We start from the raw sequence: 25136 nt of genomic DNA on the forward strand, positions 1-25136 counted from the left end.
ACATTACAAGAAATGTGGACCCTATTACTTCTTATTTTCTGTCTTGGATTGTATCATGGAATCCCAGAAAAACAAACACATTTTAAAATTTAGTTACCCCCCACCCCTGGAAAAAGTGAATTTAGTAATGTCTCATTCATGTCTCCTGTGGATAGCATTTAACTTCCACCAGCAAGGGGGAAATCAGCTATTCATGTTTTATTTTTGTTGGTAAAGGGCTGGAAGATTACAAGCAAGTAAAGTATCTACCTACTCCCTTGTTACAATTAACATTACAATTTTTTACAATAATAATTAGATTTTTTGCAAAATGCTAAGAAATGGTCATGATTGACTCTCTGTCTTGGTCACATCCTGCTGACAATAGTCTTTCAGGTTGTGATGACATTGTTACCAACTGTTCAGTCTATACTTGGATGCAGGCCCCTTGGTTCATGCTTGCTAGTGTGTGCCTACAGCATCGAGTTCTGATTTTGGTGAAGAATACACTGTCACCACTAATTCTGTGTTATTTTCAAAACATACATGTACACCCATGTCTGCATCCATTAGAGGTTAAGAAATCACACCAAAACCAAATGGAAAACATTCTCTTTAGGAACAATGTAGTGTTTTGTTTTGTTTTTTCTCAAATCTTTATTTCTACATTCTTGTGACATTTACCTTTGTAAGGAACAGTAAAGCTAGCAAATTCAGCTTCTTAGATGATTCCATTTTAAATAGACACTTTAAACAAACTACCAAAACAACCGGTGGGAGGTTGAGAAGCAGTCAATGAATAATGTCTTGTCCAAACAATAATAAATAGGAAAAGACTGATTACGTTCCCACCCTGCCCAACCACAATGTTGATTTCTCTTGCCTCCAAAGCGACTAGTTCCAAAAAACACTGAGCTTTGGGTGACTTGCTACAAGGTCAAGGACAAAGGTCCTGCTTCTGGTGTCCTAGCAATCAGTGACAACTCATGACTTCATACTGGTAAATACTTTGGAATGTTGCCTTAATGTGCATTCCAACTTGGAGATGAAAATTACATCTAAGATGTTTATTTCACAAAATAAGTAGAAGTAGTCATGACATTAATAACCTATTCACATCACCATCCATTTACAAATTCATCCAGCTAAGCCACTCAGATGCATAATAAACTCCACACTGTCAGTCTGTCTGGTCATCACATAGGAGGCGTCACCTTGACCAAATCCTAATAACTCCCTTAGACAAATACCATCACTGATTATGGGGAACATAATCAGCTCATCTTTGATTATATTAGAGATGGCGAGCCCCTACAGAGCAGTCACCCCCACATTGGGTTGACAATCAGTGTTTTGGCAGATAGAAAACAAAGGTTTAAACTTTCAGTGCAAACAGCTTCTTTATATGCCCTGGTTCAAGGTGTATTGTCAGAACGGATCATCTTGAAAGCCATGCTGTATTTCTCCTTCATTTATCAATGTGGCAAATTCACTCCCTCTCTCTAGCCTACCTGCTATTGCCATTGATGGAACGAGAGGGGACGTGTGCTGTGTTAGACACATGGGGAGGCAGACTCTCTAGTGCCACACTCCTGACTCGGTCATCATACCCTCCATGAAGACGGCTTCATCCCGGATCTGTGTTCCCTAGTGTATGAGTTGGGTCTATGACCTGGGCTATGGGAAGCACAGCTCAGGCACTGTTTGAAAGCTGCTAGTGTGGACTAAAAGAATGCCATGCTGCTAGAGATCATTTTCATGTGATGCTGCACCTTAAAAGATGAGAGCTCTAAAAAATAATACTTGTGTGTAAAAGGAAAGTCCAAAGGACCACACTCAGCTATAAGCTCAGTGGTGCACACCTGTTGATCCACAGTCCACAGCCCATGAGTGTGGAGCCTTTGTCATCTTCCAGAGCCTGTCCTTGGTGCCTCGGTGCTGGTCTGCATGAGGAACACCCAATTCCTTCCTCAAATACCTTATTCTATCTAACACGTGTTTTCGTAGATGAACACTCCCATTCTTGTGATTTCTATTCAAAGTGCAAAAAGCTTTCGTGAGGCTTACTGTTACTCTTATACTCCTTATTCTTGGAGCTCAAAAAGACCTCCAATCCATTAGTGGTAGGTTGAGAATGGCTCCTTTAAGAAGCACAGTCTGCCTGGTGTTTCCAATGTTCCTGCCAGGACCAACTTGACAGTCCAGAAGTAGTTTACCCATCATCACTCCCTTCGCTGCCTGCAGGGTTGCCTCCCACCAGTGAGAGTGAGTATTTTGGTGCTGCAGGCTAAAGCACAGAATGCTCAAGAACACAGCCTCCCACAGGAGCTGCCTACCCCATCGCTTATGTCAGGAGAAAAGTGTTCAGACTGTGCTTCCTCATAGCCTAATGCCACAAGCAAAAAATGGTACTGTAAACATTCCCAGCCATCATTTCCCCCACCTGTGGACCTGTGCAGGGGAACCTGTGCAAACAGGCCAGGAATACGGGCTGGAAATACCACAACAGACTACAGCTGTCCCCTCCATATGCCCTTTTTTAAGTTCTGCACATAGAAAGCAATTCATAGAGGTCTGGAAATAATTTTAAATCTCTGACAAATAATTTTTTTTCCTAAAGATATCATTCAGTAGATTTTTCAAACATACAGTCTTGCTTATTTTCTATGATATCTTTTTGTAGTGTTAGTTTATTTTGATTTAGCACATGCAAACAAAATCTACTCTTACACATATTATCTTAATCTGGTTAATTTTAAGACATATTGCCTATAGGTAATTAAGTAGTTCCATTTTTATATAAGCCATGTCTGTGACCAGGTGCAAAATTGGTAGAAGGTGTCTCCACAAATGGAGATAAAACTTCAGGAAAAGGAACCTTTTAAGACCAAAAGATTAAAAAGTGCTTGTACAAGTTCCAACTCAAAAGTCAAAATTCCAAAGCCTTTAAACGCATGAATTAAACTGAAACCTTACAGATCAACTCAAGCAAACTGACATCATTTGGAGTTCTCAAGAAAGGGAGGTTTTGACAATGAGCCTCCCCTGACTCATAAAATAAGTAAAGCCTTTTATATGTTGCTCTGTCACCAAACAAGGGGCCCTGTATCTGCTTATCAAAACCATCCATCACCCTCGTCCTCCTCCTCATTGTCTAGATAGAGGAGGGCCACCTTCTTTTCATCTGAAACCACCGACCTTTGGTCTACCATCCTCTGCAGCTGCACCGTCTTGTCAAAATCAGCCTCCTCTGTGCTCTGGTGTCGATCCCCAGCAGAAGCCTGAGAGCTCGTGCCAGCCAGCTGCTCGCTCCTACTGTGAGTGGCCATCCAGCCACTACCGTCGGACACACGGTGAGCTTCCACTTCCATCCCTGCCTCCTGGGTCCAGCTGTGGATCGCCCTTGCATTGCTCACATCCATCTGAAAGGTAAACGAAGTTTCTTTGGGCCCCAGTGCAATGTGGCTTAGTGTGCTGCTGCTGTTGGCTAACTTGTCTAGCTCAGGGGAGGCCACTGAACCAGCAAGTGCAAATGTTTTAGCCAAGGGTCCATGGACCACAGTGTGTTTAGAGGTTTCTGTCTCGGAAGGACCTAGCCAAATGTGCCTAAAGGTTCTACTGATGCCCGATGTCACCTCTGCCCCAGGCTCTCCTACACTGTCCTGGGGAGATTCAGAAATGACCCTCTGGAATGTGCTCTTTTCAGTCACGAGGATTTTTCTATCTGAGGTGTCACTATGAATGGCCTGGGTTACATCTGCTGAGTCCTCACCCTGGACAATGACTTCTGCGACCGAGATTCCCCCTGGCTGGGCAGCTATCTGCTGGGAGGTGTGGTGCCTCTGAGGCCTGATGAGCCTGGCGGCTGTGCTGCTGCCCCATGGTGACTCTGTGTCTCTGTGCACGCCCCATTCCACCTTGTCTGGGAGGGGAGCTGTGAACTGTATTTCCTCTCTGAGCCCTTCTTTAGGGCCTGACTGGAAGTGTGTGACAGAAGTTTGGGTGCTCCCTGACTTGTCAGCTGCTAAGTTACCACCAGCCTCTCCTGTCCCAGAATCAGGACCCTTTTCAGCAGGAAACTGCTTGGAGCCAAATGTGATGTGCCTCCCCGTTGTATTGTCCACTGCAGACAGTCGTGTCTGGTCAGGCTCTTCTGTGTCTCCTGCCTCCTGCCAGGCCGGGGCAAGGCCATGGAAGATGATTTCTGTGGACACTTGACCTTGATGAGGACCCACTGTAAAGTGCCCCACAGAGTGTGTGGCTCCCTCAGAGCCGACTGCCTGGCTGCCGTCCTCACTTACCTCCACCCGCTGTGCCATGGGTCCTCCATAGGAGACCTGCTCAGTCCTCCACATTTCACTGGGGCCGAGTTTAACGTGCCTTACAGACTGGCTTATGTCCTCCAACACTTGAGACTGGGCAAAGCCCCGTGGGCTAGTGACTTCCACGGTAGCCGACACTGGGCCCTGGGCAGTAGACTTATCTGAGCTGTGAGAGGCCAGGCTGGCACCATCCGTCTCATCAGACAGGCTGTACAGTTCCCTGGTGGCCCAGCGCTTAAAGCGAATGCCACCAGCTGGCACCTCCTTTCCATCTTCCCTTTGTGGGCTTCCAGGTGTTGAGCTGGGCCGCTTGGACAAGCTCTCTCTGACCACTGACTCCACCGCCTTCTCTATTTCCCCAGCTTCATCCCTGCTCAGCTCCTCCAGGTCTAACTGATCAGCATCGACGGTTTGTGAAAGGTTGACCTCCGCAAGCAAGGTCACAGAACCACCACAAGAGCTCTGGACTTTCTTTACATCCACGGAGATGCTCCCAGGCTCATCTTGACCTTCTCTGGTCAAAGTGGACAGCTCCTCCTTCATGCGCTCAGGCAGGGTGTCCTCCAGCTGCCCAATGACCTCCGCCAGCTGGTGCCGAGGCTCCTTGGAGAAGACACCTTTGATGGAGGTGTGGAATTCGTGTGGTATTTTGATTTCTTTCTCAATGACTGTAGGTTCAGCATGTAACTCACCACTAGCTTCTTCCTTCCAGTGAGCGGAACTCAAGCTTCCACCCAGGGAAGGGGCTACAAGCTCCAGGGTCTTCACATCCTTCTCTCCCTCAGTCTCATCCCTCTTTTTCCTTCTCCAAGTCCCCTGTACAATTTCATCCTGCCATGAGTACCGGATGGTGGACTCTTCCTCAATATGGATCTGCCCATACACTGAGCCTTCGTCCTCTCTGTCCTGCCCCCCAGGGTACTCATCTGGGGTCGACACAAAGTAACTCTGCTCTCCCTCTGAGTCTCCTGCCTCGGTCACTTCTTCCACGTGAGAGATGTTTCCTTGGGGCTTCCTGGTCCTTTGATGCTGATGCACTGAGAATGTGACATCAGTCTCTCCATCACCACCCTCTTCTTCAACCACTCCCGTGGTACTAGGTGATAAATCATCTACCTCCTCCACTTGGAATGGGGTGGAGAACTCCTCCGCCCTCCCACCACCTACATAGCTCATGGGCTCTTCCACAATCTCCACATTGACAACCTTGGCTTTTCCCTCCCTTCCCTTCAGACCAAGGTTGATCATATCTCCTATCATCCGCTCAGCTGATTTTCCTTTTAGCCCCACTTCCTTGATATCTTTGCTTAAAAGGTGGTCCAGGCTGGCTTCATCAGAAATATCAATGTCTTCTGTTAGTTTAGACTCCACAACTATCTCTGTCTTTGTTTTCCTTTCACCAGGAAGCTCTTTCCTGTTCATGTAAGTGACCTTTGTGTCTGGCAAAGAATTAACAGTTTCTTCCACATCAGGAGACTGGGTAAACTGCTTAAGGATGGTGGTGACAATGTTTTCTGCTATGGTCTCTGTCATGGAATCACCTTGCAGAGAGCTGGCGGTGTCGCTGGTGTCCAACCGGAACCTTGTCCCTCTGGTTTCTGCCTCTCTTCCCCTGCTGTCACCAGCATCCTTCTTTCCCGGAGTCTGCAAGCCTTTCTCAGACACATCTTGTCTGCTGCCTCGGGATACTTCTAGACTGATGGGTATGTCCCTTCCCTTCACACTTTTCTCCTTCAGTGAGTCCTTCTCGTTGGCCCGTTCCCTCATCTGCTGGCTTTCTCTTGTTCTTGCCTCTTTGTCTAACTTCGTCAGTTCTTCCCATCGCAAATTTCGTTCCTCTGAAGCTTTCTCTTTGGAATCAAACATTTTTTCTTCTGGCTTTATTTTGATGGCTCCTGGTCTGTCTCTTTCTTGTTCCCTGGTGGATTTCACTTCTATTTTTCTTTCCACAGTGACAGTCCTCTCATTTGACCGAGTGCCATGCATAGCATCTGCTGCCGCTTTATCTCTTTGCTCTTGGTATGACTCTCGGGCAACAGTAGACACTGTACCAAAGCGGGCAGGGGGGTCCCCACTGCCTTTGGGTTTTGGTCGATCAGGGAATGTCTTCAGTTGAGCATCAGTGTTTCTTATAAGACCACAAGTTGGAGAGATAGCTCTGAGATTGGCTTGACTGGTAATGGTTTTTTCATAAGAGTTTTTCTGCTGGGTAGTGGCCGAGGAAGAATATCCTGAGGCCAGGAACCCCCTCCTGGCAGCACTTCCAATAGATGACGTTGTCTCAGATCCAAGGTGCCCTGACCCGTTCAAATACAGAGTGTGATTTAGAGATGCCCAAGGTGCTTTCGGCCTTGAAAACAGATTTTTTTCATTTTTCCTCTGTAATATGGAGTCAGTGTATTGATAAGATGTGTTTCTGGATTCTATAGAAATTAAACAAACAATTAAGATGATAGGCAACATTACATTTCATTAATCTTACAGCGCTATTGCAGGTCAAATCCCAAACCACCATAATATATTAATAATAGCATAATATATAATATAATAATAATAAATATAATAATAATATATGCTATTATTATAGGAGGAACGTTTTCTGGAAATTACTTTCAGTCCAGGTTATTTTTTGGTAGCTTTAGAAATCCTGTTATGATAAAATATACCACTATAAATAGTTTAGCCTAACACTCCCCTCCAGTTGCTGATTTTAAAAGATCCTTCATCTTAACAGAAATATCAAAGGTCTGACTGTAAAATGTGGCACATCTGCCTGAGGGGTCAAAGGTACTGGGTTTTCTGGCTGAAATTTCACAATATTATGCTATTTCAGAACCATTAATTTCTACTATGTGGAGAAATGTCTATTTTACCCATTTCAGCAGAGAACAGCTCTATAATTACAAAGCATATAATTGCTGAACAGCAAATAGTAGGCTGTTCCTTCTATAATGTGTCCTTGTTCTTGACAGATTCCTGTGTTAGGCCAGCAGGTACAGAAGACTGTAACTTTTCTATTCTGCATGGTTTCTTCACTGTTACACTTGAAAATCTCCACATTTCAAAAGGTGCAGTTGCCCCAATCAGACCAGTTGTCAATGCTACCACCTGTGCTGATATCAGGACCCTGGAGTTGAGAGGCATTTTTAGAGCTTCTGGCTTAACTCTGGGCCATCCACAGAGACTGACACTCCTTGGGTATATGAACTCCACCAAGGTAACCAGTTCTTGAGAATGGCCACCAGGAGTTAGAACATAACTAAAAACACCATCTGCCCTAAGAGTACCTCCTGGTGTTTATTATACCCCATCCAGCGGGGCTGAAACCTTGCCCCCAACTTGGTCTCCCTCATGGTTGCAAAGCCAGAGCCCTCCTTAAGACAGATCCCAAGACATATTTTTGGTGCAAAAATTCCTCCTTTTGGGTCAACATACTGATGATAAACTAGGAAGGTGAAGCCCCAGGGTCAATAAGAAATACAGAAGATCATAGACAGTTTTGGGTCTGTCATCTCATGGTCAAATGGCCATTATTTTAAGGATGTTACAGAAGACAACTAAGTGCACCGAGGAGTTTTGATCAATTCACCATCTAGAAGTGTATCTGCAGAAGTCTTCAATAAAGAAATACTAATGGGTACGTATCCTGTGCATGGCACAGGACCACTTAGAAGCTTAAAGGCTACTACTAAAAAGAAGTTAACAACTCATCACCTTTATTCCACAGCTTCTTTCTTTGCCATAATATCTAGCTGGCAAAATAAATTTCATTTAAAATTGTGAACTTTCTATATTGTTCAAGAAGTTTGAAAAACAGTGGCTGAAACAAGTTACCAGAGACACATGATTGCTTCTTGAGAGGCTCCAAAGACATGGCCAATGAAGTTCAAGCAAATCCCACACTCAGAATGTGGGTCCTCCTGGAAGTTTGGTCCTGGGTCCTCCCTTTTGTTTCTCTCTCCTCAAAAACTAGGTTATGTGATAGACTTCCAAATATACATACCCACAAGTGAAAATATCACTAACCCTTGACATCTGGTGAATGAACATTTCTTATTTTAATTTAATATAAATTCTATTTAAATAAACAATTCTTACTTTAACTGATGCCATGAAGGCAGATTAATGATAACTTCTATGGATACCTTTACTTTGGGGGGAGGTTTCAAGGTAGGGTCTCACTTTAGCCCAGGCTGACCTGAACTCACTCTGTTGCCCCAGACTGTCTTCAAACTCATGGAAATCCTCCTACTCTGCCTCATACGTGCTGGGACTAAAGGTGTGCATCACAACACCTGGAAGATATCTTTACCTTTTTTTTTTTTCATTTTATTTATCCATTTTGAGAAAGTGTGAGAGAATGGGTACACCAGGCTATCCAGCCACTGAAAATGAACTCCAGACACATGCACCACCTTGTGCATCTGGCTTATGTGGGTCCTAGGGAATTGAACTTGGATCCTTAGGCTTCACAGGCAAGCACCTTAACTACTAATCCATTTCTCCAGCCCTGATATCTTTACTTTTTTCAGACTTATTCTCAAAATGGAAAGGCAGTCCTACTGGATGCTATGTTATATAAGAGAAAATCTTTTTTAAGCATGAATGATTAGAAGCAACAGTCTGGTTCTGAACCCAGAGACCTGACAAACCTGTGAAATGGACAAGAAGGAAGGCACAAACTATGCTGAGTAAGGCACAGTTGAGTTGGCCACATAGCCAGTGACCGCACAGGACCCGCATCTATCTTCATCTGCATAATCAGCCAACTAAAGATCAAGAGTGTTTGCAAAAACTACCTGTACTGAGTATGTGCAGACTGTTCTCTTGTCATTATTTCCTAAACAATGGAGTACAACAGCTATTTACATGACACTGACATTGTATTGCCTACTATAAGTTATCAACAGAGGATTCAAACTTCGTAGCAGGGTGTGGTGACACTTGGGAGGCTGAAGTAGAAAGATCACTATCAGTTTGAGGCCCGAATGGGTCTACAGAGTGAGTTCCAGGTCAGTCTGAGCTAGAGTGAGATTTGCCTCTAAAATAATAATAATAATGAGGCATGTAGGAAGATGTACAAATCATATACCATTGGATATAAGAGACTTGACCTACACAGATTTTACTATCTATAAATGTTCTGAAACCAATCTACTCCAGATATCAAGGAATGACTTTATATTAAGACACTATATATCATTTAATCTGTCATTGCTTAACCAGAATCTCTTTAGGATTCTGTAGTGCTTAAATATTTTATTAAAAGGTTATCCTGCAGGTTTTTAGGGCCTTAAAAATGAACATTAAATTCTCTCACATCACATTTATGGCTGGAGGGATCATAGCCTTGTTCTGTAGCATTGGGCTGAACTAAGTAGGGCACCCAGACACACCTTCCTGAGGAAACACTTCAGCCTAAGGTGGTAGAAGCTTAAAACTGTGAAGTTTCTATAGTGTTCAAGAAGCTTGAAAATCAATGGCTGAAACAAGTTAACAGAGACAGACGCATCTGTTATCGTCCCTGATGAGGTAGCAGTTTCCAGTGTTGACTGTTTTTTGTACAAAGTGATACTTCCCCATGGTGGTTACAGCCATATCTCCTTGGTCCAGAAAAGGGACATGTGTCCATTCCAAGGGTGTAGGGAACAAGTCTTTACCCTGCTCGGCTCTCAGTTACCCTCCTGTGGTAGTTTGAATATATGACCCCATAGACTCAGGTGTTTTATTGAAATTGAGTTTGCAACTTCAGCCCCTAGCAGGCAGAATACTGCTAGAGGAGGCATGTCACTGGGGGTGGAGGGCGGATCCTGGAGTCCAGCCCGAAGGTGTGTCATGGGGGCAGATCTGATTCCCGCCCAAAGGTTTTGAGCTCTGGTGGGGTTCGTGCTGTCTGCTGATGTTAGTGTTCTGCTTGCTGCAGGGGTTTCTCTCTGTTCAGATGTGTTGAAACAAGCAGCTTCTTCCACCACTGATGGAACTTCCCCTGGATCTATAAGCCTGAAGTAAACCCCATCCTCCCCTAAACTGTGTCTGGTTGGATGTTTGTCCCAGCAACATGGAGCTGACTATAATATCCCCTCAGCACACTGGCCAGTAAGCACCTCAAAATATTGGCTCCACAAGCAGCTGAATTTGTCAAACACAACAGCTTGTTTTTGCACATATACAGAACTAAAAAAAAATTTTTGCTACTTAAAGGAAGGCTGAACTACTGTTATCTGGAAGAAAATAAAAACATAGCTAAGCTCTATCCTTCCAGATGAATGGTGCCCTCCTCCACCCACAGACCAGACAGTTCAGACAGAAAGCATTCTAATGTTATAATTTAGCTTTTCTTCTATTTACCTTGTGGCATGTTTTCGACGTTCTCAGTCCAAATCAATATCTCCGGATTACTTTCTCCTTCCAGTAAGGCCCTGTGAAAATTATGTTTAAAAGATAGCTTGTTACAAAATGAAGGAGAAAGAACCCTCACATACTATGTTGGGTAGCACGTTGTCAGTGACTCTGCTGCCCCAGTGCCATGCTACAATGCCTGCAGCTCCTGCCTGGAGATGTGGCTGGCATGGGGCCTCCATCCACCACATACCACACCCCTGGTAACCAGCACAGTGCCTGACACACAGGCTCAACCGGTACCAGCTGAATGAAGAAAATGCACAGTGGGCTTCAGACCTGCTAGAGAGTAGAGCCTTTCTAATCCTGGACAAGGAAGAAGCGTGTACCAGGCCCCTGGACAGATGAGTGCGAGAGGCAGGTCAGGGCTTGGCTTCTCTGGATAGTAGGGAGGGACCCAGGCCAGTACTTCACCAGGGCTACAGGGCCACAGAACCACTGTAACCCTTGCCAGGAGTCAAGCAGGGGGCTGTCTGCCAAGGGCAAACTAGAAATAAAGCAAGGAGCACTGTTATTTGTAAGCAAGACAGCTGAATGGCATCTGTAGCAAACAAATAGGGGTCTATGGAAACTCCTTTTTTGTAATGCTGGAGACAGAACCCGGAGCCACACGCGTTAAGCAAGTGCTGTACCGGTATAAGTGCTCAGGCCTGTGGGGACATCTCAGAGACGAACAGGAGAGATGGGAGAAAGGCAGGTAGAAAATGGAAGAAAGAACTGCACCCCCTCACAGAGTCCCCTAGGGGACCTCACTTCATTTCAAAGGGGACCTTTCAGTGTCCCCTTTGAAAAAAATAATCAAGTAGGTAATTTCTTTGGTTATGTTTAGATCCAAAATTCTAAACTTCTAGCTTTCATTAGGTCATAATTCATATCTACCAGTTCAGACCTGCCCGAAGAGGGTATCGGCCTGACTGACCCAGTACGGCAGAGGAGGAGGGTGAGAAGGGAATAGCCCTTGGACACCAATGAGCTGCTCATTCCCAGAGACCCCCTGAATCTGCTGTTAGCTGTGGGTGCCACAGTTGTACCGTTGCTAGGGCAACATGTGAAGTTACTAAGGCCAGCTCCCAGAGACACAGAGTGACGGCAAAGGGCAACTAGAGCCACAGCCCACTTGGAAATGCTGATACTGTGACCCAGAGCCAGGCAGGAAAACAGGAGGGGATCCAGATCCCTGCTAGGACTTGGCAGCCTGGAGAAGCCTCACTGAAGTTCATGTCCACTGAGTTAAACGTGGCAATCCCCACAAAGGTGAAGAGAGCCATGTAGCAGCTGGATATGAGCATAGTAGGCACAAGGGACGGGGGCTGCTGGCCACAGAACCAGCCACGGAAGCACACAGGCACCGCGATGTAAGAAAACCTGGAGCCCCAGCCCTTCCACTCAGGATGGAGGCCAGGAAACAGGACACCAGCCCATTAATCCCACACCCTCATGACCAAGCAGTTTAGCTTCCAGGAACACAAATAGATTCCATCACCAAGAAAACTCTGAGGTTTATATAATGAGATGAATGTTCAGAACGAAAGCCGGACTCCGTGGGTCTGCACCCTAGGATTACTGCAGCAGAAGAGGCAGCGTTCTATAGCTGAAGGGGGCAGAGCAGGGCCTGGGCAGATGGCCAAGTGCTAGTTCATGCCCTGCTCAGCAGTAAGCCCCAGGTGCCACAAGCACATAAGCCAGGCTGCTCAATTCAAGACAAAAGGAGCCTGTGGGGAGTCAGGGCCACAGAAAGCATTGCGGACAAGTCCAAGGGATCAATGATAAGACAGATTATGCTTTCCCACCCTTCAAGGGAGAATGCCTCTGTTCTCCTTTCAGGGCAAGTCCAAAGCATTATCCTGCCTTCACTGAGGTTCACTGAGCACAGCCCAGGGCTGCCTCTCATGCCCACTCACTCACTCACAGGACCCTGGCTACATGGTGCAGGGCCCAACCCAGCATCCAACTGAGGTGAGAAGGCCAGAGTGCAGACAGCATCTTGCTCAAAGGTCCACAGTGCACACAGAAAAGACAGAACTTCCAGCTCAGAGGGCCTGGGCTCCCAGCCACACCACTCCCTTTCTATTCGCCTGGCCTCTGGTAAGGCCAGGGAGAGTGACTATTTTTTATTTTTTATTTTTTAGGGTACTAATTCTAGCTCAGGCTGACCTGGAATCCATTATGTAGTGGCCTGGAACCCATGGCAATCCTCCTACCTCTGTCTCCCTAGTGCTGGGATTAAAGAGGTGTGCCACCATACCCGGTTGTCAGTGACAGGTTATGCAAATGTCAGAATGCACAAATTCTTAGCCAGACTCTACATAAAATTCAAACATTTTACCTGCCTTGGTAATTTCATCCCTAATGCCCCTAGTGGGACTTTCCTCATCTGTGCTTCATTGTCCCGGGCTGGATCCTAGAAGGCAAGGATCCTTGTTATCTTAAAGCACTCACGCAGGGCTTAAAAGAACAGCTGGCCCTTGAGCATTCAGTTCAGGCCCAGGAGCAGGGACACTGGTGATGGTATTGAGTCTTAGCCCATCAATGCAGCTCCAGGGTCTAGTATGGCAGAGTCAGAGACTAAACCGCTGAAGAGATGTCCTGTAAAACTCTCCAGAGTGCAGCTTAAGGAACAGACGTGTACACCTTTAAGAAATGCAAAGTGTTCTCTGAGGCTCCTACCAAACCTGGTTATTTTGAGAGCAGTGCAGGAAAACTGCCTCCAGGCCACCAAGACTGTGAGAAATGCCAACCCCCTGAATCACAGGCTATTAGAGAGCATTTCACACAGCTCCACAGGCTGGCGGCCTCTAGCAGGAAAATAAGCAAATGGGAAACCCCAGTCCATGGCCTCATTAGGAGTCACACACAAATCCATGATGTGGAAGTGAGCTGCAATGTGGCCTCTGGCTCCACTCCAGGCCTAATGGGCCACCTGGAGTCCTAACTGGACTGTGGTAGGGCTGCCTGTCTGGGAGAAATGATCCTAATGGAATTTCACGGCCTATCTGCTGTTGATGGGCACTGTGGGCACCAGGCCACCACACTGTACACCTCCTACAAATGAGGACAAGAGGGCAGAGGAACAAAAGGGCATGCTTCCAGTGACACCTGCATGAAGCACCCATGGTCCTGGGGTCCGTGAGTGGTTCACATGATGTTTCCTCACGGGTGGGGGTGTGGGAGAAAGGGGGGACTGCAGATCCTCTATGCTGCCTGGTCACTGGACATGGCAAAGGTATGCATGACAGAGAAAGGGGGGCAGTATGGGTCACTCCAGCCATGGGCCTACAACTGGCCAGCCACTGGGAGGCCAGCAGAATGAGAGGAAGAAGAGGGGAGACAAGCAAAATTCTATTCACACAAGGAGCATTATAACATCAATCCAAAAGCCCGTGGAACATGTGTGAAGAGTAACACGGAGGTGACAGTGCTGGGCCGTCTCTGGTCATCCCTTCCGGGGTCAGCACCAAGTCATACCCAAAAAGCCATCTTCAAGTCAAAGCTAGAGACTAAAAAGAAAAAACCCTCAAATGATCAGCAGAGAGGCAAAGGATACTGATCAAACACAATGGGGAGTGGGGTGCGGGAGTGAGCCCTGAAGGCAGGCTGCTTGGCTCAAACCCTGGGCCTGCCATTACTTACTGCCATGAGCTTGGACAGGCCACTCACATCTCTCATGACTTGGTTACCCCATAGCTGAAATGAGAAGAACCCAAAGGTTTGTGGGAACAATTAAGTAAATAAGTGAAAAGTTTATAGAACAATGGCTGCAACTAAATAAGTACTCAACCATCATCACCTCCTTTCACAATCTCAGAAGAAAAGTGGCTTTCAGTTCACTGCAATCAGTCAGGTGGAGAAGGGATCACAGACCATTTCCATTTACAGTTATTTTACTGTTATTCTGTTCATCCAGCCAGCAGCCAAGTAAGTACATTGGTTGGTTACTCCCCTCACTTGATTTTGGACATTATTTGGACATTATGTCCACAAGCTGGCTTTGAACTGGAGAGCCTTCTGCCTGAGCCTCCCAACAGCTGAGATTACAGGTGTCACTGCATCTGGCTCCTCTTATTTTATCCTTAAAGTTACAAGATTTTAGTCATTCCAAAAGTTTTATCCAGTAACCAAGGCTTAGTGTATGCACAGGGCTGGAGATATGGCTTAGCCATTCAGGCATTTGCCTGCAAACCCAAAGGACCTAGGTTCGATCCCCAGTACCCACGTATTACTAGATGCACAAGGTGGCACACATGTCTGGAGTTCATTTGCAGTGCCTGGAGACCCTGGTGTGCCCATTCTCTCCCTCCCTCTCTCTCTCTCTCTCTCTCTCCATATATGTGTGTGTGTGTGTGTATATATATGCCTCTCTCTCAAATAAATAAATAAATAAATATTTTTTAAATCCTCCCCAAAATAACTAACTGCGGCTCCTACAACGCATAAACCACAACCCCATGGGGAATATCTGAAACCCCACTGAGGAGCGTCCCCAATACAATGGGGGCTGGGGCAAGGGAAAAGAGGGTACCACCACATGATGTAGCCATATGAAACATCTTGATAACAATAATAATATTAAAAAGAAAAATAAGAAATTAGGATTGAACTTCAGAAATCAGTGAAATGTACATCTCTGACACTTTGAGAAAGGCCTAAGAAATGTTTTCCTCTGAACATATGTGGAAAAAGTACAGGTGACCTGAAAAATAATGGAACAACCAAAAATGCCACTAGAATGATGAGACAAAAAGCACTAGGTGTGGCTTACGTTACTTCATTGGCAGCCTTGGCGTGCACTAGAGACCAAGTGATCGTCCTCAGTTAAAATGTTCTGCTCGGTCCACTGTGATCAGAAAGTGGGCACGGTAAGCCTCACATCCTCTCCCATGCACACACACAAAGATCTCTTTTTTTTTTTTTTTTTTTTTTTTTAGTTTTTGGAGGTAGGGTCTCACTGTAGCCCAGGCTGACCTGGAATTCACTATGTAGTCTCAGGGTGGTCTCGAACTCATGGTGGTCCACCTACCTCTGCCTCCTGAGTGCTGGGATTAAAGGCATGTGCCACCACGCCTGGTTCATTTTTTGATATGGTTTCTACCTTATTCTTTTAAGAAGACTTTTGCCTTAAAGACTCAGGCAGCATACCTGTGTGGTGGGACTTCTTTCAGGATTTCTGGCACTGCTTTCCTCTTTGTTGTTTCAGATCACGTTAGTCAGGTTTCCTGTCACTGGGAGTAAAATAGTTTACGGGGGCAGGGAGAAATTTCCTTTTGGTTCAGAGTTTCAGAAATCTCAGTCCACTCTGTTGACTCACACCATGATGTGAACAAGCAGAAAGAGAGCAGAGAAGGGACCAGTAATGACATATATCCAGGGCAAACTCTAGTGACCTGGGCCATCAACTGTGAGTCCAGTGTATTTACCCACTGATCATGCCAGCGCCCTCATCATTCAGCCACTTTTCAAAGGCCGTCAGCTGGCAACCGAGCCTTAAAAAGAACTGAGGACAGAACCCACTCTGCCCACAAGTCCCCAGTACCCAACTTCACAGCCCAGAAGGGAAGTCCTGAGGTCCAAAGCCCAGGCTCTCTACTTACCAGATATGAGACCCTCTTAATAGCACCCACCTTGAACTTGGTTTTCATCATATGGAAAATATTTGGTATAAAACCAGAGATTCTGTGACCAAGCACTCTGGACTGGACAGGTGCTAAACAAAGAGCTGCCTGCTATGCATTATTGATCAGAGGCTTGGGTGGGCTGCTTTAGGATGCATCAAAAAATATGAGATGGGGGCTGGAGAGATTGCTTAGCAGTTAAGCACTTGCCTGTGAAGCCTAAGGACCAAGGTTCAAGGCTCGATTCCCCAGGACCCACGTTAGCCAGATGCACAAGGGGGCAACATGTGTCTGGAGTTCGTTTGCAGTGGTTGGAAGCCCTGGTGTGCCCATTCTCTCTCTCTTTCTACCTGCCTCTTTCTCTCTCTGTCACTCTCAAATTAATTAATTAATTAATTAAAAATTTTAAAAACTGAGATGGATGGTGACCCAGGGGCAGAGAGGTAGTGAGTCAAGCAAAGTTAGTTAAATGTTCACTGGAGAACATTCAGGTCAGGCACAGGAGTGCTTCTACTTCTTTCAACTTTTGTTTGATGTTTTACCTAACAGTGCTTGACCTGAATTTTGACCTGAATCTGCGAATGAGGACTTGGGGATTGAGTTGCTGCTTATGTAGGGGGTACAGTTTCACAGTCTACAAGATGGCTCCATGGGCCTCTGTGACCTTGGGCAGGCCTGCTGTGGCCCATGGAGATGGTCACATGTGCTCCAACTGATGAGCACGGCCAAGTGTGAGCCTATTAAAAAACACGCCCACTTTTCCTGTGTCCTGTAACAGTCCATCCTCATCCCCCACTCCAAGATGCTATGAGGCCGGCTGAGCCTTGACTGTGCCATGGGCTGCTTTGCAGAGCAGACAGCAGTGCACATAAATCACCTGGGATCTTGTTGCCAAGCCACTTCATCCAGCAGGTCAGGGGTGGGTCCAAGATCCCTACATTTCCAACAAGCTTGTAATGTTCTGTGTTACAGCAACTGCTGGGAGTGGACCACCCAGAGGTTCTCCAAACTTGTGGCTCCTGTCAGTCACCTACAAGGGGGTTAAAATACTGCGCATGGTCCCACCCAATAACGATCAAATTAGAATCTCTGGGGTAGGATCCAGGGGCGATGGCTTTCCAGGTGCTGGGGTAGGGGACTTCCCATCCTGCATCCGAACATCTCTCCTCTCACCACCTGGTTGCTGGTGCAATCACTACTCCAGGAAAAACCAGCCTGGCAAGTGCTTAGCAGGAGGATAAGCTGCCTCTGAGGAGACAAGGGAGCAGGACGAGCACAGCCCCTGCTGGCCTGTGAATTAGATCTCTTCTCTCCTTATGCACAGCCCAAGCACAGCCTCGCAACAGCCACCAGAGCGGCAGGAGCCAAAGGCAGTCACCATACTGCCTGTCCTCAGGCACTGGAGGGTCTCATTCTCACATTGGCCAGTGTGAATGTACCAAGGAAATAAATGGACCAAGGAAACTGGATGAAGACCTCATCTTAGACTCTGGTGCTTGCTTGGTTTTCATTCTATGAGCCTCCATTTGCTCTATGAAATAATATATTCATTTATAAATTACAAGTCTGGATTTGGAAGTCATAAATATGCAATTCTATTATTTTATGATTAGTCATGTTTCTCCACTGTGGAGCTTCCAGGAAGGGCAGGAGACCTGGGCTAGGAAATGTCAGGGCCCTTGGGAACTGGCTTTGGCCAGCAGATAAACTGCAGCAAAATGTGCCTGAAGCTTTAAGGAGCCACAGTCCCTTCTCTTTCATGTGAGGTGCTCCACAGTCCTCCACAGGAGGACAGGACAATGACAGCTAAGACATTTGGAGAGAAATGGCCACCACAGAGTAGGCCACCAAGTGGGAGCAAATCTAGCCTTAGTGCTGTCAGCCCTTTTGTCCCATGGGGCTGGCCTTCAGCGGGGAGGGGGCGGGGGAAAGTCAACTTTCTCAAAATGGTGGATCAGTTTGCAAGGATCAAATGAATGGTACACTCCACCAGTTTGAAAATGCACTAATGTAAACAGGAACTTCCACATCTGTGCTCATAAGCAGATTGCTGAGAAATAATCACATTGACAAGATCAAGACACTCCTTGGTGACTTAAATCCAACAGCCTGTACATCTCTCATGTCACTGGGCATTTCTCAAACCCAACTTCTGGAGGCCAGAGGCCCATGGTGGTGCTAACCACCAAGGCCAGCCATCTGCTGCTAGGCAGGGCCAGGTGCCTTTCAGATGTCTGGTGGGGCGGGCCCCTCATTTCCCCTGTGCAAAGTCGGACAGCAGAAAGAGGTCCAGTGAAATCCACCACTCAGCCTCTGAAAACACTGAGGGCTCCTAAGTACCTAGGAGAGGGCCAAAGCCATCCATAATGAGGTTAGGGACATGCAGCAAGAGACAGCAGCAATAAACTCTGTCCCTGCAGACGGCCGGTCTGCTGACTGTAAGCAGAATGGCTCACGGATCAATGACGAGTAAAAGCAAACTGGGGAGACAGGCCCTGGACACCGATGAGCTGCCTGCCTGTGCACTCCTGCCCGTGAGGCCTGAGAACTGGGGATAAGACAAGCAGAGGAAGGAAAGGGATCGATCCCACAGAAAGTCTAATTCCAACCCAGAGAACTATTATGAAGAAAAAATGGGAAGGTTTGACCACCTCTGTAAGGAAGATAGCCAGCATTGGGCATTACCTTATATGGGCTCATAAATTAGCTTTGAGCCTGTGGGGCATCTCTTCTAGAGCTGGCCTGGCTTGGGCTGTCTCCCATGCCTTAGTCCACATGACTCATGAGAGGGTGACCCCACCCAATACTTCCAGGCCAGGGATGGCAACAGAGCCACAGAGCTGGGTGCAGGAGCTAAGCTACAATTATGGGGAACAGATGCTCTCCTTTAATGGGCTGAGAGGTGGTAAGTCTAGAGCTAATACTGAATGGGAAGAGCCCACAGGGACAAATCACTGTCAACCTCCCCCATCCATCTGAACATCTGTGCCTGGAACTCAGAGCTTTTCAGTTGTGTGAGAAACGAGCTCATTTTGTGACTTAAGCCTGTCACTCACAACTGAAAAATTCCTCATCAATGCTTTCTGTCCCCATACCAAGCCTACCTATTTGCAGCATTCTTAGCAACAACGTTTAGATCACTAGTGCAGCAGATGTGAATATGCAACCAATTTATTCCCATAATTGTTCACATCGTGAGATTCTAAGACTACCAGAGAAGGACCTGGGGAAGGACAGGTAGGCATGTGCCTCCTCTCCCCTTTCTCTGAGTGGGAGCCCTCAGCCCAGATCCCCTCTGCAGAACCCAGCCACAGCACTATTCTTTGATAGGGGAGCAAGTCTTAGCCCCAGGACCACCCCATTGGTTCAGCTAAGGTTCCTCCAAAGACAGCTTGAGCCCCTGGGAAGATCTTGCTCCTTAGTAGTTTCCTGGGGTCCAGGCAGCCCAACAGCCTGCTCCCTCTTCACTGATGGAAATGAGGGCCAGGCTGAAGCATAAACTCCAAGCACACACCAGTGATAGCCTGTTTTTCAATGAGCATCACACAACCTAACCATCTTGATGCTCTCAGACAAAAAAAAAAAAAAAAAAGATCAACAATGGTGAAGGAAGTGGTGAACTGGGGCCTGGCTCTCTCCCTGCTCTCTCCTGACCAGTCTCCTTCTTATCCTCTCCATGTTTAATTCCATCGTCTGCTATGGATAATTCAATTGCAACATTTCATGGATTTCACTCTTTGGTCAGAGAAAGTTCCAAAATTCCATCACACCAACACTTGATTTGTACTCACTACAACTCTGCAAATGAAGTGGACATTGTGACCACCACCCCCCCCCCCCCCCCGCCAGGCCCCACATGCATGGTTTGATGTGGGAAGGCACAGATCTAAGGCTAATTGGCTGGCTCTGGTCTCTGCACCTGCAGCCCTGAACTGTAAATTCATGTTTTTTCTCTCCCTCTCTCCTTAAACAGGGCATATAGATCTACTCAGAAGTGACGAAGCAGAGACCATACACAAAGTACTTAGCACCGTGTCTGACAGGCAGTACAGGATCCATAAAATTTGGGCTATGTTATCATCCTAACAAATGGGAACCTGGGCCTCTCTCTACAAGACCTTCCATCATACAGCAGGCCTCTTTGTAGCAGTCCTCACTGGGGACAGAAGGAAGGCCACAGCCTCAGCATCAATGGCCCCCCAGAGGTAGGCAGGGGTCAAGCCAGAAAGAGCCACTCTGCCTTCCATGGCCTGTTCAGCCCACAGCCCCACTGAGTGCTCTGTGGTTTTCCCATCTGGGTTGGTCATAGTAAGTGAAAATTAAAGTTAGCATCTCGATAAACAAAAGCTTCCCACTAGTTCCATGCTACTCTCAGGGTATAGATGCCATTTTTTAAAAAGCAACTCCATGGATGGGGAGGGGACGGATCAGTACCCTGATACATAAAACAATGGCAGAGTGAGACCTTCTGAGTCTGAGTCCTGGCCCTCTACTTTTTAAGTCTGTAACTCATCAGAGCTAAGCTTGTTTTTTTCTAAGCACAGTGCATAAGTCCTAGACTCTAAGGACTTAGCATGGTAAAGCCTTAAACAGTTCCCAAGACACAGAAATGCTAGGAAGCATATGAGACTCAGCCCTTTTATCACCAGGGTCCCCTGAGCAAGCCCATCTTCTTCTACCTCATCCTCTTGCTCTTCCTCCTTTTGGCCCTGCTCTCTTCACTTGACTCTGCTTCTAACAAAGCCACAGGGACACCTCAGTGGCTTCAGGGACCTCCCATCACTGTCTTCTTCAAGAACAAATCAGCACAGCTCCTCACCTGTACGTGGCCACCTCCAGGCTAAGGCCAGTCTTCACCTGCACAAGCTCCTGGTAGTCCCGCAGCCGGTCAGCCATGGCCAAGGTGAGGGCTTCCCTCTCATCCTCCAGGCAGTCAATGACTCTCTATAGAAAAGAGAAGGCTTCTTAGATCCATGAGCTAGAGATTTAGTGGTAGAGCCGGGCATGGTGGCGCATGCCTTTAATCCCAGCACTCGGGAGGCAGAGGTAGGAGGATTGCTGTGAGCTCGAGGCCACCCCGAGCCTCCATAGTGAATTCCAGGTCAGCCTGGGCTAGAGTGAGACCCTACTTCGAAAACTAAAAAAAAAAAAAAAAAAAAAAAAAAGTGAGAGATTTAGTAGTAGAACTTGGTACCAGCAGTTCAGAGCATAAAGGGATGAGAGGTCACCAGGTTTGCCAAACTAGTGGCCATTTGCAAGGATGGTTTCAACTAACAAATCTCTTCTACATGGAAGGTTTTTCAAATTAACCTGTGGAGGATTTTGGTAGGGTGCTGGCTTCTCTATTTGGACTTTCTGGTAATAGTGAATTCTTAGTTTATTCAAACCACCTCTGGTTCAGACATCGGTCCACCTAGGAAACGCAGCACCTCCAATCAGGCAACTAAGAGGCTCTTGAAAATAAGCCATGACTAAAAATCAAGGGCTTCACAATTCTTAAGACGGAGGTCATTCTGATTTGAGCTATGTCTCCCATAGTCATGACTCTCCCCAAAATAAGCAGGTAGATGAATGTACTTATTTATTTCATCAAGAAAAGACAGTTTAAAATCTTCTGGGATGAAATGCATTCTGCGCACGAATGAACAAACTCAGACCCAAATGTAAATTGTCCCTTGGACGGTACTTGCACAGTACAGCACAGCTAATAAGCCGCTCTGTGCTTGTCCTCCGTCCTGCAGGGCTTTCCCCTGGTTTGGACATGTTGCTGCCCATGCATCTAACCTCCAGACCACTGAGCCTCACAGTCCACTCACTCAGCACATGCCTGTTGAACTGAATGTAAGATACAATGATCCAAATGATATTATCCTCCCCCCCAAAACACCATTTCAAGTCAATATCTTCTACTTAATGTCGATTTTACAGATTTGTGTTTTCTTCTTCATTGTGGACTTGTCACTCTGGGGAATAATTGACCATGCAAATAAATAAATCTGTATTTGTGTAACTTTTACAATGAGAGCAGTATTATTTCTAAGCACAATTAACTAAGCTAAGCCACACATATAAATACTTAGTTTAGTAGAACTGAAAACTGTGAGAGCACTAGGAAAGGGAATGTGTTTCATTGCTGCTGGAATCTTCCACCACAGTGATTCAGTATGTCAGTGAAAGCGAGGGATGAGGTTAACGTGACACACTGAACTTAGCATGTTCAAACACATGATATGCATGGTGGAAGCTAGTTTTTTTTTTTTTTAATTAAAAGCAAAAGTCACATAGCTCTTAAAGCAAAGGAGTAGATTTAAAAACCACTAATGTCCCAGGGTAGGTCTATGCTAACAGATCCCAACAGATAGTGACTTAGCAAAGCACACTACTTGTAGTGTTAATTAGGTGACCGACTGAGGTTTAGTTATAATATTCACACATTCTAGTTGAGCCTCCATGTTAAAAGCCTATTTTTCTTCTCCTGTTTTAGAAACCATACACTCAGGTACAAAGTTAGAGTATAACATGTGCTTTAAGCATAGGTATAGGAGGTGCTTTTTTTTTCTCAATTTTTATTAACATTTTCCATGATTATAAAAAATATCCCGTGGTAATACCCTCCCTCCCCCACCCTGCTTTCCCCTTTGAAATTCCATTCTGGGAGGTGCTTTTTATAAAAAATTTGTCACTACAGTCTAGGCTGGCCTGGTTATAAGTTGGCTTCCAACTCACAGTTTTTCTGCCTTAGCCTGTCCAGTATTGGCATTACAGACGTATGCTACCACACTTAGATTTATATCCTAATACGGGACATTTGACCTAAGCATTAAAACTTGAGAATTTGTAATTTATTCTTTGCAATCTATTTAAATGTTTGTAAACTGCTTTTAAGTATATATATATATACATATTATTTATTTATTTATTTATTTGAGAGAGGGAGAGATAGAGAGAATGGATGTGCCAGGGCCTTCAGCCACTGCAAATGAACTCCAGACACATGTGTCACCCTGTGCATCTGGCTTATGTGGGTCTTTGAGAACTGAACCTGGGTTCCTTGGCTTTGCAGGCAAGCACCTTAACCACTAAGCCATCTCTCCAGCCTGCTAAACTGCTTTATAAAATATCAAACTTAGTTCTCTACCCACAAACCCCCAGGGCAGGTCAAGATTTCACAGTCATGCCACAGGGGTATTCAAGAAAATGCCCCTTAAGCTGGGCGTGGTGGCACATGCCTTTAATCCCAGCACTTGGGAGGCAGAGGTAGGAGGATCGCTGTGAGTTCGAGGCAACCCTGAGACTCCATAGTGAATTTCAGGTCAGCTGGGGCTGGAGTGAGACCCTACCTCGAAAAACCAAAAAAAAAAAAAAAGAAAGAAAGAAAAGAAAATGCCCCCCCCATGCCAAAGCACAGAATAGGTCTGCACCCAACCCCACAAAATGTGCTTACGTTGAAATAAATAGAGTTCCAACCACGGTTTCCTCTGAGTCAACTCTTCCCAAATGGTGAAAGGAAACCCATGGACTTGTGGAAGCAGGAATGTAAGAAATCGCATCTAATCCTACTGGCTGGATATAGCTTAGACTTGGGCTCTGCCTCGCTGGAAGTTTTCATGCTGTGGGCCAGGCCAGACATGTTACAGTCCTGTACACGGGTGCTACTTCTAATCCAAGCTGAAGTCGTTCACCTAATGCTACTAAACTTCGAGGGAGAGTGGTCTTCTAGCAACTGTCTGAGAACCTGGGGGCAGCACCTGGCACCTGGCTCATGCACAGACGGGACAGCCAGAGCTGACAAGTGTTCTAATACCCTGGGATCTGATGTTAGAGGTCAAGAGGACTTATTATGCTAACCTCACTCACACAAAAACTACATGAATCAGGCAGGCGTGGTGGCGCACGCCTTTAATCCCAGCAACTCAGGCGGCAGAGGTAGGAGGATCACTGTGAGTTCGAGGTCACCTTGAAAATACAGAGTGAATTCCAGGTCAGCCTGGGCTAGAGTGAGACCCTACCTTGAAAAACAAACAAACAAAACAAAACAAAAAAACTAGATGTATCAATAAAAAGCACAAAGTGAAGCTGGAGATGGGTCCATGGGTAAAGTGCTTCCTGCACAAACATGAGGACATGAGTTTGCATCCTCAACACCCATGCAAATGCCAGGCACGGCAGCGCGTCCATAATCCCAGCTACGGGGAGGCAGAGACAGGAGTATCCCTGGAGCTTGCTAGCTAGCTAATCAAGCCAAACTGTGAGCTCCGGGTTCAACAAGAAACCCCATCTCACAAACTAAGTAGAGAACAAGTAAGGATGACATTGGACATCACACACACACACACACACACACACACACACACACACATGGGCTCATATACATTTACACATGCATACACACCACACACTTACACATGGGGAAAAAAAGGAAACACAAACTGGGTGCTACCTAAGTGTTTATAGCTGTAGCAGGCAGTGCCCTAAACTCCAGACTCATCTTCCAGTGCCAGGTGGGCATTTCAGAGGCATCTCAAACTGTCCACAAGTAAACTAAACTCAGACTTCAACCTGCCCTCCTTTACCATACAGCAAGGAACACCCCTTTTTCCTGTTTCTCAGCCATAACCTTTGGGTCAAGTTAGGTTTCTCCCTGTCCCACTATATCAGACCCATCTGAAAACACTGTCAGCTTCAACATACTGTCAAGATCCTTTTCAGTCCCTCACTTCCACATCCAGCCCTGGACGAAGCCTCCACTTCCTATTGTTTTGATTAATGCGGCGGTCTCCTAAGAAGGTCTCTCTGTTCCCTTACTAGTCCAACAGACTATTGCTCT

At 46.1% G+C, this 25136-nt stretch overlaps 1 protein-coding gene across 4 annotated transcripts in view; it reads right to left on the reverse strand.

Annotated features, from left to right (window-relative positions):
- Positions 1 to 329: 329 nt before the first annotated feature.
- Synm (synemin) overlaps positions 330 to 25136 on the reverse strand; it is a 28934-nt gene continuing 4127 nt past the window's right edge. The window contains exons 2-5 of one of the 4 annotated variants that reach the window (XM_004658154.2): positions 21129 to 21253; positions 10650 to 10720; positions 4281 to 6724; positions 330 to 3401 (exon numbers count right to left, since the gene is read on the reverse strand). In XM_004658154.2, coding sequence (XP_004658211.2) covers positions 3096 to 3401; positions 4281 to 6724; positions 10650 to 10720; positions 21129 to 21253 — 2946 coding nt within the window. In that variant the 3' untranslated portion in view covers positions 330 to 3095. Of the gene's footprint in view, positions 6725 to 10649; positions 10721 to 21128; positions 21254 to 25136 lie in introns of all 4 variants that reach the window. The other 3 variants (XM_045145224.1, XM_004658153.2, XM_045145225.1) reach the window with 3 other exon arrangements.

The sequence above is a fragment of the Jaculus jaculus genome, chromosome 3 (genome assembly GCF_020740685.1).
Source record: "Jaculus jaculus isolate mJacJac1 chromosome 3, mJacJac1.mat.Y.cur, whole genome shotgun sequence".
NCBI lineage: Eukaryota > Metazoa > Chordata > Mammalia > Rodentia > Dipodidae > Jaculus > Jaculus jaculus.